Source organism: Leucoraja erinacea, chromosome 43, assembly GCF_028641065.1.
Source record: "Leucoraja erinacea ecotype New England chromosome 43, Leri_hhj_1, whole genome shotgun sequence".
In the NCBI taxonomy this organism is placed as follows: domain Eukaryota; kingdom Metazoa; phylum Chordata; class Chondrichthyes; order Rajiformes; family Rajidae; genus Leucoraja; species Leucoraja erinaceus.
Window position 1 is genome coordinate 817,795 of NC_073419.1, and position 15,020 is coordinate 832,814.

The following is a 15,020-nucleotide window of genomic DNA, read 5'->3' on the forward strand; positions in this document are numbered from 1 at the left end:
TTAAGGGAGATGCATTAGGAGACACACACAGAATGAATTGGAGGAAAAGTGTTTTGCAGTGAAATCAGCAAACCCAGAATAAAAAATTCTAATCTGACAGTCCCATTGAAGGTACATGCAGGACACAGTCTACTTACGCAGAACTTCAAGTACAGAGGGATGCATGTGTAGAGTGTTTATTTGAAGCATAATCAGATTAAGGTTGAATTGAAGGATGAAAGACAGATTTTGAGTATTAACCAGCACCTGTATAATACCTTAATTGGTGCACGTGACTATAAAAGACCTTTGAAACCATTCGGCCCTACGAGCCAGCACTGCCATTCAATGTGATCACGTTCTTTGTTTCTACTTCTAGGTTTTGAGAGATTGTTAAAGTAAGGGAATTTTGGAGATGAGGAGCAATAAAGGTCCCAGCAATGCAAGCAATTATTAGGATAAAAACAGTGGATAAATTCAAGCCTTCAGCTTCAAAATAACAACTTACTTTCAGACAAAGCAGTAACTGGCAATTCATAATCCTCAGAGTAATGCAAGGGGGCAGTGAGGAGGAGGATGGCAGTGGAAGGTTGTTTTTTCAGATTGGAGGCCTGAGACCAGTGGTGTGCCACAGATACACACAAAATGCTGGAGCAAGTCTCGGGAGAGAAGGAATGGGTGACGTTTCGGGTCGAAACTGAAGAAGGGTCTCAACCCACCTGTCCCGCTGAGTTACTCCAGGGAGTACTCTGCTGAGTTACTCCAGGGAGTGCCACAGGGATTGGTGCTGGGTCCCCTGTTGTTTGCTATAGATTAATTAGTTGGATGAGAATGTAGGTGGATGAGAATGCAGATGAAACCATTATTGGTGGTATAGTGGATAGTAAATTATGTTGTCTCGGATCACAATAGAATCTCGATCAACTGAAAAATTGGACAATGGGAGATAGAATTTCACTCAGACTTAATGTAAAGTAATGCTTTTGGGAAGTTAAACCAGGACAGACCATACACAGTGAATGACTGGACCCTGAGAAATGTAATTGAACAGATGGGTCTGGGATACAAGTACATTGTTCCTTGGTAGAGCGACACAGGTAGGCAGGGCTCATGGAAAGCTTGCCTTCATCTGTCAGGGCATTAAGTACAAGAGCTGGGACAAGCTCTTGACATTGGTGAGACCGGACTGGGAGTGTTGCACACAGTTCTGTTTGCCAAATTATAGTCACAGTCTTTTCCCAGATTAGGGAATTAAAAACTAGAGGGCATAAGTTTAAGATGAGAGGGGAAATTATGAAAAAGAAATCTCGAAGAGCAAGATTGGTAAATGGAATGTGCTGCCAGAGTAAGCAGTAAAAGCCGGCACATTTACAATGTTTAAAAGGTTTACTGGATGCGGGCCAAACTAGAAATACTTAGGTATATATTTTCGCCACCTCCAACGTGACTCCACCATTCGAACCACACCAGGGCATCGGAGATGTCCTTATTCTTCAAGGAACGGGGGTTACCCATCCCTACTATAGATGAGGCTCTCACCAGGGTTTCTTCCATATCCCGTAACACTGCTCCCCCTCCCCATCCCCCCACTCGTATCAAGGGCAGAGTGCCCCTAGTCCTCACCTTCCACCCCACCAGCCGTCACATACAACAAATAATCCTCCGTCATTTTCGCCACCTCCAACGTGACCCCACCACTGGCCACATCTTCCCATCTCCCCCGTCTGCTTTCCGCAAAGACCGCTCCCTCCGTAACCCCCTGGTCAATTCGTCCCTTCCCACCCGTACCACCCCCTCCCCGGGCACTTTCCGTTGCAACCGCAAGACATGCTACACTTGTCGCTTTACCTCCCCCCTTGACTCCATTCAAGGACCCAAGCAGTCGTTCCAGGTGCGACAGAGGTTCACCTGCATCTCCTCCAACCTCATCTATTGCATCCGCTGCTCTAGATGTCAGCTGATCTACATCGGTGAGACCAAACGTAGGCTTGGCGATCGCTTCGCCGAACACCTCCGCTCGGTCCGCAATAACCAACCTGATCTCCCGGTGGCTCAGCACTTCAACTCCCCCTCCCATTCCGAATCCGACCTTTCTGTCCTGGGCCTCCTCCATGGCCAGAGTGAGGACCATCGGAAATTGGAGGAGCAACACTTCATATTTCGCTTGGGCAGTTTAGACCCCAGCGGCATAAACATTGACCTCCAATATCAGGTAGCCGTCACTGCCTCCTCCCCATCTCAGCACTCATCAGCCCTCTGGCTCCTTCTCTTCCTTTCTTCTTCCCCCCTCCCTACCCCCCCTACCCCCCCCACATCAGTCTGAAGAAGGGTTTTGGCCCAAGACGTTGCCTATTTCCTGCGCTCCATAGATGCTGCTGTACCCGCTGAGTTTCTCCAGCACGTTCGTCTAACTTCGAGTTTCCAGCATCTGCAGTTCCTTCTTAAATACTTAAGTATATAGTTTGGTCCCGTAATGGACAAGTTAGGCTGAAAGACTTGTTTTTGTACAATGAATAACTAATGCTGAGACTCTAACTGAGCGCGAAATGAATTAATAATAACCTGAGGGGCAACCTTTTCACACGGAGGGTGATGGGTGCATGGAACAAGCTGCCAGCGGAGGTAGTTGCAGGTCCAATAATAACATTTAAAAGACACTTGGGAAGGAGAGGAAAGTTTCAAATGATACGAGTCAAATTAGACTGGTTTCGATGGGGCATCTTGGTCGGTGTGGATGAGTTGGGCTTAAGTGCCTGTTTCCATGCTGTATGACTCCAAAACAGGTAATGTACTCACATACTCATTAGTATTTGGAAGGACTTCATCATATGCTAACTGTACCTAACTGCAAAACAAGGACTTAAACTGCAAATTGCATATTCTTTGTCTAATCTTGCTGGTGGCCCTTTACTGTGGCCCCTGACCGACATATGTGAATCGAAATTACTGAGGTGAAACTTACTAGCTGATGAGAGGAGGGATGAGGCAAGTTTTTGACAAACTTTCTTTGCAGAATCTTGTGGTCGCTGTTTCACTTGAGACAACAACTTGAAAGACTTGAATTTTTGTGGCCGTTTTTGATGTTCTTCCTGCTTGAGTAAACCTTCGAAGTGCACATGAAGAGGTGTGTCTAAAGATAAAACAACAATCAAGTTCATTGGCGTGCTTACTAATTATAAGGAATAAGCTTATTTGTTATCCTTAACATTTCAGGGAGATTCATTAGGCATGACAGCGAAGGAGCAACCTGAAGTCCCAAGACGACTTTTAACTAGGTCAAAATGATGAAACTGATCTCCACAAATATAATTACTTGTTGGCTAGTTAGTGAAATGACTGCCACAAAGCCCAACTGGGAAATAGTGTTCATCAGAATAGGGAAACTTCTAAACAAAACAATAATGCAACATAAAGTGAACAGTTATTAGTACCATTGAGGGGTTACAAATACAGACTGCTCCGCCAGTGATGTCCACATTAACAAATGAATAAAACAATAGAAGTTTGTGTGAAACCAGAAAATTCCATTCATAACTCAATAAAAAGTTATTTACAACTTCACTTTATTTAACTAGGCTCAATAAAATTTGCTCCTGCAGTTAGTCCCATGGGGTAGTAGTAAATCTTTCTCTAGTATGGAGATTCCTCTAATTGATCACTCTTCAAATGTAAAACAAGAGCGAGAGCAAAGCTACTGTAGGATATTTGACAAATAAAATACTAGGTAAACTCCCTGGAGGCAGGAACGGTCCCAGTGGATTGGAAAATGGCCAATGTAACACCTATATTTAAAAAAGGAAGTAAACAGAAGGCGGGTAACTATAGACCGGTTAGTCTAACATCGGTGGTGGGTAAAATGTTAGAGACAATTATTAAAGAAACACTAACGGGGCACTTGGATAAACATGACTTCATCGGACAGAACCAGCATGGTTTTGTGAAGGGGAAGTCCTGTTTAACGAATCTGCTCAAATTCTTTGAGGAAGTAACAACCTGGGTGGATAAAGGGGAACTGGTGGATGTGGTATACTTGGACTTCCAAAAGGCTTTTGACAAGGTGCCACATAAGAGACTATTGCTAAAAATAAAAAATTATGGGATTGGGGGTAATATATTAGCATGGGTAGAGGATTGGCTAACAAATAGGAAGCAGAGAGTGGGGATAAATGGTTCATACTCGGGATGGCAACCGGTAACTAGCGGGGTTCCGCAAGGGTCGGTGCTAGCGGGGTTCTCGGTGCTGGGACCCCAGTTGTTCACAATTTATATAAATGATTTGGAGGAGGGAACCAAGTGTAATATATCAAAATTTGCGGACGATACAAAAATGGGAGGAAAAGTAGGGGATGAGGAGGATAGGAAGAGTCTGCAAAAGGATATAGATAAGCTAGGTGAGTGGGCAACAACGTGGCAGATGAAATTTAATACTAATAAATGTGAAGTCATTCACTTTGGGGAAAAAAATGATAGGGCAAGTTATTTTCTAAATGAGGAGGAGCTGCGTTGTAATGCAACGCAAAGGGATCTAGGGGTATTAGTACATGAATCACTGAAAGTTAGTATGCAGGTGCAGCAAGCAATCAGGAAGGCCAATGGAGTTTTGGCCTTTATTGCTAGGGGGATTGAGTATAAAAACACGGAGGTCTTGCTGCAGCTGTACACAGTATTAGTGAGACCACATTTGGAATACTGTGTACAGTTCTGGGGTCCATACTTAAGAAAGGATGTACTAGCCCTGGAGGCAGTGCAGCGAAGGTTTACAAGATTAATTCCTGCAATGAGGGGATTGACATATGAGGAAAGGTTAAGTAGGCTGGAACTCTACTCTTTGGAGTTTAGAAGAATGAGAGGCGATCTCATTGAAACATATAAGATCGTGAGGGGCCTTGATCGGGTGGATGCACCGAGGATGTTCCCAATGATCGGGGAAACTAGAACTAGGGGACATAGTTGCAGAATAAGAGGGGGCTCTTTTAAAACTGAGATGAGGAAGAACTTCTTCACCCAGAGGGTGGTTAATTTATGGAATTCACTGCCCCAGGGAGCAGTGGAAGCAGAAACTTTAAATATATTTAAGACTAAAATAGATGGTTTTTTTAGCTGCCAAGGGGATAAGGGGCTACGGGGAGAGGGCAGGGATATGGACCTAGGTATGGTTAGTATAGTAAGACCTGAGTGATCTCCTGGACAAGTGTCGATCACCTGGATTGGGGTCGGAGAGGAATTTCCCGGATTTTTTCCCCGAATTGGACCTGGGTTTTTATCCGGTTTTTTGCCTCCCCCAGGAGATCACGAGGTTCTTGGGGTGGAGAGGGGGGATAGCGGTATAAGGGGGAGGGTAGTGTCTTGTGTTCTGTGTCTTGTGTCTACTGTTTGTGGGTAAGTGTGTCTGTTTAGTGTTCAGCCATGAGCGAATGGCGGTGCGGGCTCGACGGACCTGGTGGTCTACTCTCGCACCTACTTTCTATGTTTCTATGTTTCTATGTAAGGCACAAGGCGGTTGTTGTACAGCTCATCTGAGCTGTTTACCTAAAGCATTAAGTACAGAAAATGCAGAAAACTCAGCGGGTCACATACCATCTGTAGAGACAGAAACGAAGTTCTTTCATCAAAATTGGAAAAGTTAAAACAACTTTAAAAAGTTGCAGCTTGCAATGGTTGCAGAAAAAAACGCTGCTGTTGATGCCTTCCAAGGGAGGATGATGATTTTTTTAATTAACCACAGGAGGCACAGTGCTGCTGTTGCACAATTCTGCAACCCAGGTTCCATCATGACTTCACTGCTATCCCTCTTGGAGATGGCAATGGTTATCCCCCGGGTCTCTGTCTTTCTACCACGTCCCAAAGACATGCTGGTAGCAGGTCAATTGGATGCAGACGGCGGGAGAATTGGAGGGGGTGAGGCCCCCTGACAATGAGCATGAGAAAAAGAATAAATTACAGGGAAATAAGTTGTAGAATGGGACTCATAGGAATACTGTGGGAACCAGCATTGACCTGAAGAATCAAATGGCCTCCTTCGGAGTTGTAAGAAAATATTAAATCATAGCTGAGATGTCTGGAGTAATGTAAATAGTGGGAGACAGGTGAAGATAAATAGACAGAAAGACATGCTGGTACTGTGAGATACCGTCAGTAACTGTCACTCAATATCTGAAATAAAAAGAGAATTCTGGAAATAGCAGGACAGCGAGTACATATGGGCACAGAAAAAATAAGTTAATGTTATGGATGGATGACCCGGCATCAAAACTGGTCAATTCCAACACTGGCAATAGAAGTTGGTTATGTGTATTTGTTGAATTCAGCATTGAATTCCAAAGTCTACAACATGCTTAGCCAGAAGATGAGGTGCTGTTCCTCATGCTAATGTTGGACTTTGTTGGAGACCAAAGACAAGTGTAGGAGCTGAATGGAGAATTTAATAGACAGGAAACAGGAAGATCAGATCATCCTCATGAACAGAGTGGAGTATTCTGAAAATCCATCACCCAATCTGTGTTGGGTTTCTTAAATGTAAAGACCACATCATATGAGTGCTTGCAATATACCAAACTGAACGAGTGCAAGTAAGTTGCTGCTTCTTCTGGAAGGAATGCTTGCATGCCTCGAGAGTGAGAAGGAATGAGGTTAAAAAGGCCTGGGAAGTGCTTTGAGAAGGTAGTGGAAGGGCAAACAAGAGTTCCAGAATGGACCATGCAGAATGGGGAGATGAGGAAAGATGCGCTTGGTAGTGGGATCTCACATGAAAGATATTACAAAGGATGATCTGCCGAGGATATGTTGAACCTTATTCCTTGCTCTGGCCAAAAGCGGAGAGGGTGGGAGCAGGCATGATTCTGATTCTGTTAGTTATGATGACAAGGAAGCCATGGTATAGGAAGAAAGACAATATCTCAGATGCACTGGAGTGGAAAGTCTTCAGAGGTATGATGGAGCCAGAAAAATGGGAGAATACTGTGGGAACATTTACAGGAACAAGTATAGTTTTAAAACTACAATCCATTCATTTTAAAGGATAGAAAAAGGGATACAGATTATTAGGTACAAAAAAAGCAGAAAAAATACAGTAGGCAGTAACGAGCATTTTTTATTTAATTCTAAAAGTGGAACTTTCAAGCAAAAGAGCTAGCTATATAACTAATTGAAACATGGAGACATTTTATTTAAAAAAATTACAAGTGACAAAAACCACACTCACCTTGTGGAAGTGATAGTATGGGGTGGTAGCAGGGTTCCATTATAGCCACACGTTCCTGTGTAGGCATATTGGCCTGATCCATAGTCTGCATCAAGGCTTTAGAACCACATAAAATACATGTGGTCGGCCAGTCACAACTACACCTAATGCTTAGAGGACGTTGAGCCTACAAAAGGAAATTAAAAAGATGTTATGAATATTTCTGCCGACTGAAGTTACATTAGATACAAGGAATACATTAACGACTAGAATAAGCTTCTGTAACATGAATTTAAACACTTCATTTTTTTCTGATACAGGATCTCAACCCGAAATGTCAAGCACCTCGTCTTCACAGATACTGCCTGGCCCACTGAGTTCTTCCAGCAGCTTGTTTTTGGCTCCATATTCCAGCATCTGCAATCTCTTGTGTCACCATTTCTTTTCATCTCTCTATCTCTCCGGAAAATGCTGACATGTGGTTTCTTTCATAGCCAAAGGGAACCTTGTGATTCATTGCCAATAAGTCATTTACAGGCAACAAGTGTAAAACATGAACTATTTTAAAATGTAGAGATCTCAGCTGAACATTATGTTACATTTACATTCATGCAGAAACTGGTACATGTGGGTAGAGGCATGAGCAGGGCTTAAAACTTGACAGCCTTTGGAGTGGAAAACATGCACACCAGGAATATATTGCGAACCTTATCAGATTATTGGGGTGGCTTGTGTAAATACATGCTGTCCCCAAGACCCTGAGCATGCAAACAACCAGCATGAGGAGTCCATAGTTTCCGGCCCTGACACTTTTGAAGGCATGGAGGGTATCCCAATAACAGCTATCTTGATTAAGGCAGGCAGGTGTAGCATTAGTAAGTCAGCAAAATGGGAACTTCTATCGACCTTCAGAACCTCGCTCAACTAACAGCCACGGAAGAAAATAAACATCATAGAACAGTACTTAGAACAGATAAGATTCACCAGGCCTTGCAGGCTGGAGTTATTTTGAAGGGTTGGAAAAATTGGGAATTATTTATTTTGAGCATAGGAGGCTGAGAAGAGACCTTATTGAAGTTTACAAAATCATCACGAGCGTAGGTAAAGTGAATGCTCAGTCGTTTACCAGAGAAGAGTATCCAAAAACTAGAGAGCAGAGTATCCTAAAACTAGGCTTATGGTGAGAGAAGAGAGATTTAAGAGGGACCTCTGGAGCAACTTTTTTACGGAGTAGTCCATATCTGGAACGAACTGCCAGAGGAAAACACGGAAGCGGATAGTTACAACTTTGAAAATACATTTGGATTGATACAGGTCCACCACTGATATTACAGTACCCTTGATTCCAGAACCTTGCCATATTATCTGTTTTGCCAGACCAACAGAGGTGACGGCTTGGGGCCCGAAATATCAGCCGGCAAACTCGGCGCAGAAGTCGGCCAAGGGAGCGAATCCGCTGGTTCCGGCCGGGCCGGAGTTTCAGAGCAACGGTCAAATCCGGCAAAATACGACCCGCTGGGAAGATCTTCTGGCTCCAGCCGGGCCGGAGTTCCAATGCCCTGGCTAAAGGGAGCAAATTCGACCCGTTGATCGCCGTGGAAGTCCCGATGCGGTTGAGATTGCCACCTCATCCGGCATAGGCACCACATTTCTTGGGGACCTTTTGGGGGGGGGGGGGGGGGGGGGGGAGAGAGAGAGATTCAAGAGCTGTCTCGTTATTTTGTCTGGATTAGAGGTGGTACGGAATTTGATAATGAACCTGTATGTGGATAGAGTTTAAAGTATATAGGTCAAATGGGACTCGCCTAGAATGCCAAATTGTCTTTTGTATAGCTCTAAGACTCTTACATTCTTTGTTTGAAGATACCACTGCTATGTGCAAAATGACAGCACCATTCTGTTGACGCAACATTACTGAGCAGGCAAATGAAACTTGCTGGCCTTCAACTCTCACTGAAATACCATGTAATGCACACAGTCATAGTTCCACAAGAGGATTTTTTGGCGGCCAACTTTGCAAAACCAAAAAAGCAAGCATCTCACATACCTTTCTGCCAAGATAGCACACTAGATTAGATCTGACCAGCCTCCTCTTCCTGTACCTCCGGACAGGACGAACTCTGGCGGCAACACAACTGTTGTCTGGTGGCGATGGTGGGATGTTGAGTCCATCTAGTCGCTGCTTTTTACTCAGAATCTCCTCAGTGTCTGAACTGTCCAGTGAGCTGCTGTCCAAAGGACTGGAATGCAAACTATGTTCAAAGCAGATTAAAAAGTTGAAATAAGTGATGAAATTCATATCTCTTTTTTAAATAGTGCTATTTATGAAACAGAACTGATGACAAATCATAATTGCGGAGTGAAAACAATTACGCAAAATGCTGCTCTCTCTCTTTTGAAGTCAACTATGACCCAGTTAGTTGGTAGCACTGTTGTTGGTGAATAAAGAGGTTGTTGATCTCGAAACAACCACAAAGATCAAGTGTGGCACTCCACCACTGCACTGATCAGTATCTTAACACTGTCAGGCAAGCTCTCCTTTACATAAGATATCTGTCAATTCAGAGGATCATTAAAAAATGTTGCTGGTACTAATTCTGGAAAGTGCAAGGAAGACACCCTAGGTCGTCAAATCCCCAATTACCCCTCAAACAACATTAGGATTTTACCAGGTTATTAGGAGCTCATTGTGCGCTGCATTTCCTACTCTGTAAAATTGACGAGACTTCACATATACATCAAAGTATGTGAAATTCATAGGGCACCATATAAATCAAGGCTCTTATTTCTTATTCAACTGAGAAAGCAGTGAACAAATGTAATAACTCACCTGTTCAAAAGCCCGTTGAGTTGCCTTGGTGGTGTGCACACCTTAGACAATAGTGAAGAGCTTGAAGGGGAACTACAAGAGGGGCTGGAAGGGCAAATTAGGTTTCCCAGAGACTGTGTAAGGCGAGAACTCTGAAGAAGAAAACAATTTATCTGAGCTGTTATTGATAAATAACAAACCTTCTCAAAATGAACCTTTTATATGTACACTAGACCAAGTGCAGACATATACTGCATGTTTCCTTAACATGAATTATGCGCTACAATACACAGTAATGCTAAGGACTATATTCTGCACTACGTATCTTTCCTATTGCTCCCTACTTTCTTGAGTTCAAGCTGAGCTAATGGCATATCTGATCTGCTTAGATGGCATGCAAAACAAAGCTTTTCACTGTACCTCAGTACATGTGACAATAATAAACCTAAACCTAATTGGATATAAAGCAGTCGATTAATTAGCGAACACTTCTACATTACCCGGGCTGAATTGGTTGTAACACGATTTGGATCAGGAACTAGAGAACCACTTGATTTTCTATAACACAAGATTTCTCAGGAATATAAATATTGCATTATACTAGAACTAGCTGTATTGGAAAAGAATGAACTCCCTCAGAGTTACTTGGGTTAAGTTTTAGTTTATTGACACAGTGTGATATTCGCGTAGAACATAGAATTTGGATAATTGTTTATAAACTGTATACGTATGTTTGTGTGCATGCATATATGTATGTATGTGGCTTATGTATGGATATGTGTGTGTGTGTGTGTGTGTGTGTGTGTGTGTGTGTGTGTGTGTGTGTGTGTGTGTGTGTGTGTGTGTGTGTTAGATGAGATAAAGTTTGCTAATTAATTGATGAGTAGCGGAGAAGGGGTTGGAATAAATAAGTATATACTTCCTCCTACTTTTCGAACATGTACGATTTAATTTGTGATGTTTATGAGAAGTTATTCAATGAGTTGTGCATAGGTTTATTTTCATTTAATTTTATTTTTATTTTTCTTTGTTTTTAACTTTTTCTATTTTACATGTTTGAAATAAAATACACTACTACATATTTTCCACAAATTCTGGGAAGTTAAACATAACGAAAGACAACCTTCAACTCACACAGAGCTGTGGGTTAAATTGTTTTTAAGCTAAGTATGGAGAGAAGTAGAATTGTAGTGGGTCGAGGAAGAATGTGGAAGAAGAAGTCTGGTTTGCAACTTGGAACGGTTTCCATCTAATGTATGTTCTGTTTTTTGAAATAATAGGAAACAATGCATAATTTCAGTTATTTTAGCATTCTGTATTTAAAAGGCACTGTGTGTTTTTTTGTCATTACCACAAGGTGTATCTTTGATGTTTAATAGCCAAATAATGAAACCTCAAATAGACAAAAAACAAAGTGTTGGAGGAACTCAGCAGTTAAGCAGCAGCTGTAGAGGTAAATGCACATAGTGTTTTGGATTGGAACCTTTCTTCATAATGACTGGAGGAGGGGAGAAATCTGGAAAAGAGAAATGGGGCAGGCCAAAGTCTGGCAAGTAATAGGTGCCAACTGGTGAGAGAGGCATGATTCACAAATGGGTGTAGTAAGTGGCAAGGGCTAAAGGTGAAATGGAGACAAAGGGGTGTTTTGTTCTGAAGTAATAAACTGCTACATTACTGTGTTGCAATGGCCATTAAGGTTCCCAGAAGTTGGACAGGCATAGATAGTGCATGTGATAGACCCACTAAAACTCTACTGTTATGTTCCTAGTTTATATTTAAACTGCAGTAACAATTTGGGCTACCAATACTTTAAACCAGTGACTACACACCTGTTTGTCAATGTTCCGCAGGAGAAGAGATGGGCTGCAGGGTGAGAGCTCACATTTGTTATTCATAATAGGGGCCTTGACATCAGCAGGTGAAGAGTTCGAGTGCGACTCGGGGCCCTGCAAGCCTGCTGCTGAGGATGTTGTTGCTAACCGGCTTTGGTGCTTCATCAGATCTTCTGGCAACTGTGCATCGCCAAGGACAACAGGACCCTGATAAAAGGCAAGAAAAATCAAAATCAAAAATTTCAATTAGTGCTCCATAAGGAGCCTGCCTTAAATCTACTGGGATGCAGTAGAGTACACAGTAATAAGAAAATGTTTCTGACATTTTTGCAAATTTCCTCACAGCTTTTCTAAAATGATAATTCATCCCCCATTCTGCCCTCCTTGACATTGTTTTAGTGTAGTGTAGGTTCACGAGATTGATCCCTGGGATGGCGGGACTGTCATATGAAGAAAGATTGAAAAGACTAGGCTTGTATTCACTGGAGTTTAGAAGGATGAGGGGGGGGTTCTTACAGAAACATGTAAAATTATAAAAGGACTGGACAAGCTACGTGCAGGAAATGTTTTCCCAACGTTGGGCGAGTTCAGAACCAGGGCCCACATGTCTTAGAATAAGAGGGGGGCATTTAAGACTGAGGTGAGAAAAAACGTTTTCACCCGGAGAGTTGTGAATTTGTGGAATTCCCTGCCACAGAGGGCAGTGGAGGCCAAATCATTGGATGGATTTAAGAGAGAGTTAGATAGAGCTCTAGTGGCTCATGATATGGAAAAAAGTAACAATGATCAAGGAAACAGTCCATTGTTGGCTATGGATAATGAGTTACATAGTAGGTGATAATGAGTTATATAGACAATGAAACACACCAAGACAACAGTGAAACTAATACAACAACGAGGGATGTTGAAGTTAAATAAATCAATATTCATACGGCTGGGTTGTAATCTACCCAAGCAAAACATCGGGTGTGGTTCTTCCAATTTGCGTTTGGCTTCTGACAATGGAGGCAGCCCAGGACAGAAAGGCCAGTGTGGGAATGGGAAGAAGAGTTAAAGTGTTTGGCAAGGGGGAGATCACGTAGGATAAGGCGGTCGGAGCAAAGATGTTCAGTGAAACAATCGTTTGGTCACGCCTATGTTTAAGAGTCCACACCTGGAACAACGGATATAATAAATAAGGTTGCATGAACCTCTGCCTAACCTGAAAGGACTGTCGGGGTCATGGACAGAGTCAAGGGAGGAGGTATTGGGACAGGTGTTGCGTCACCAGCGGTTGCAGGGGAAGGTACCTGGGGAGGGGGTGGTTTGGGTGGGAAGGGATGAGTTAACCAGGGGGTTGCTGAGTGAATGGTCGTTAGTTTAGTTTAGTCTAAAGTAGAGATACAGCGCGGAAACAGGCCCTTCTGCCCAACCGGTCTGTGCCGACCTGCAATCTCCGCACGCTAAACACTATTCTCTCCTCCCCCCACACACACACACACGCGGGCCAATTAACCTACAAACTTGAACATCTTTGAGTGGGAGAGGAAACCAGAGATAACAGAGAAAACCCAAAGCAGGTCACAGGGAGAACATACAAACACCATCAATCTTTATCCCCTGTACCTGACTCCCCAGCATCTACTCCACCACCTACCAACGCCCCTCCTTTCAACATCTCCACTGACCTCCTTACCCCTCCTCCACACTGCTTCCTCTCCCAGTTTGACCTGGTCACCCCTAATGAAATCTCCAAACTCATCAGCTCTTCCAAACCCACTACCTGCTCCCTCGACCCTCTCCCCACTCCCCTGTTGAAATCCTGCCTCCCCGTTCTCTGCCCCTACCTCACTAATCTCTTCAACTCCTCATTGTCCCAAGGAATTGTCCCTTCCGCTTTCAAAACTGCTGCTGTTACACCAATCTTAAAGAAACCTGGTCTTGATCCCTCCTCTCTCATTAACTACCGCCCAATCACAAACCTCCCCTTTCTTTCAAAAACCCTGGAGCATATCGTTGCGTCGCAACTTCATTCCCACCTCCTTGCGTATAACCTACTTGAACCCCTCCAATCTGGCTTTCGCCCCCTCCATAGCACAGAAACTGCTCTCCTCAGTCTTCAACGACCTCCTCAGCTCTGCTGACACTGGTTCCCTCAACATCCTCATCCTCCTCGACCTGAGCGCAGCTTTCGATACAGTGAACCATAACATCCTGCTCACCGAACTCAAAGACCTCGGCATTGAAGGCTCTGCACTCAGCTGGCTCCGTTCCTACCTTTCCAACAGATTCCACTTCATCTCTCTTCACAACCACACCTCTGCTACAGCCACAGTCACTCAAGGCGTTCCACAAGGCTCCGTACTCGGCCCCCTCCTCTTCATCATCTACATCCTCCCCCTTGGTCAGATACTCCGCCACTTCAATCTGGACTTCCACTGTTACGCTGATGACACCCAGATCTACCTCGGCATCAAATCCCCCCACAACCCCCCCCCTCTCCCATATCAACTCCTGTTTTATGTCAGCTATAAAAACCTGGATGCAACATAATTTCCTCAAACTCAACAGCGATAAGATAGAATTCCTCCTCATAGGCTCCAAAGCCACACTCAGCAAAATCAATAACCCCACTCTCACCATCGACAGCACCACTGTCGCCCCATCTCCTCAGGCCCGCAACCTTGGCGTGATCTTTGATTCCACCCTTTCCCTTGAGCTTCACATCCGCCATGTCATTAAAACCTCCTTCTTTCATCTCCGCAACATCGCCAAACTCAGACCCTCTCTCACATCGCCCGCTGCTGAAAGACTCATCCATGCCTTCATCTCCTCCCGACAGGACTACTGCAACTCACTTCTCCTTGGCATCAGCTCCACATCACCCATACCAAATCCCGGCATCACATCACTCCAGTCCTCAAACAACTTCACTGGCTTCCCATCTCCCACCGGATCACCTACAAAATCCTGATCCTCACCTACAAAGACCTCCACCATCTGGCCCCCCCATATCTCACTGACCTCCTCTCCCCCTACCAACCCTCACTGTCCCTCAGATCCACATCTGCAAAAGTGAAGGGGGCGTTGCTATGGCAGCAGCCATGTCAGCAGCGTGTCAGTTTTTTTCCAAATTTTTCTTATTTTTTAGTGTGTTTTAAAGTATGTATTTTGTGTTTCTTTGTGTGTTTTGTGTGGGGGGTGGTGTGGGGGGGTAAGGGGGAAACCGCTTTGGTCACCT

At 43.8% G+C, this 15,020-nt stretch overlaps 1 protein-coding gene across 2 annotated transcripts in view; it reads right to left on the bottom strand.

The window, feature by feature from the left end:
* The window catches only part of LOC129714878 (KAT8 regulatory NSL complex subunit 1-like), a 98,402-nt gene that overhangs the window by 15,176 nt on the left and 68,206 nt on the right, over positions 1 to 15,020 (bottom strand). For both annotated transcript variants that reach the window (XM_055664744.1, XM_055664743.1), the window contains exons 3-7: positions 11,798 to 12,007; positions 9,990 to 10,120; positions 9,207 to 9,411; positions 7,181 to 7,346; positions 2,942 to 3,109 (exon numbers count right to left, since the gene is read on the bottom strand). In XM_055664744.1, the coding sequence (XP_055520719.1) occupies positions 2,942 to 3,109; positions 7,181 to 7,346; positions 9,207 to 9,411; positions 9,990 to 10,120; positions 11,798 to 12,007 (880 nt within the window). The remainder of the gene's footprint in view (positions 1 to 2,941; positions 3,110 to 7,180; positions 7,347 to 9,206; positions 9,412 to 9,989; positions 10,121 to 11,797; positions 12,008 to 15,020) is intronic.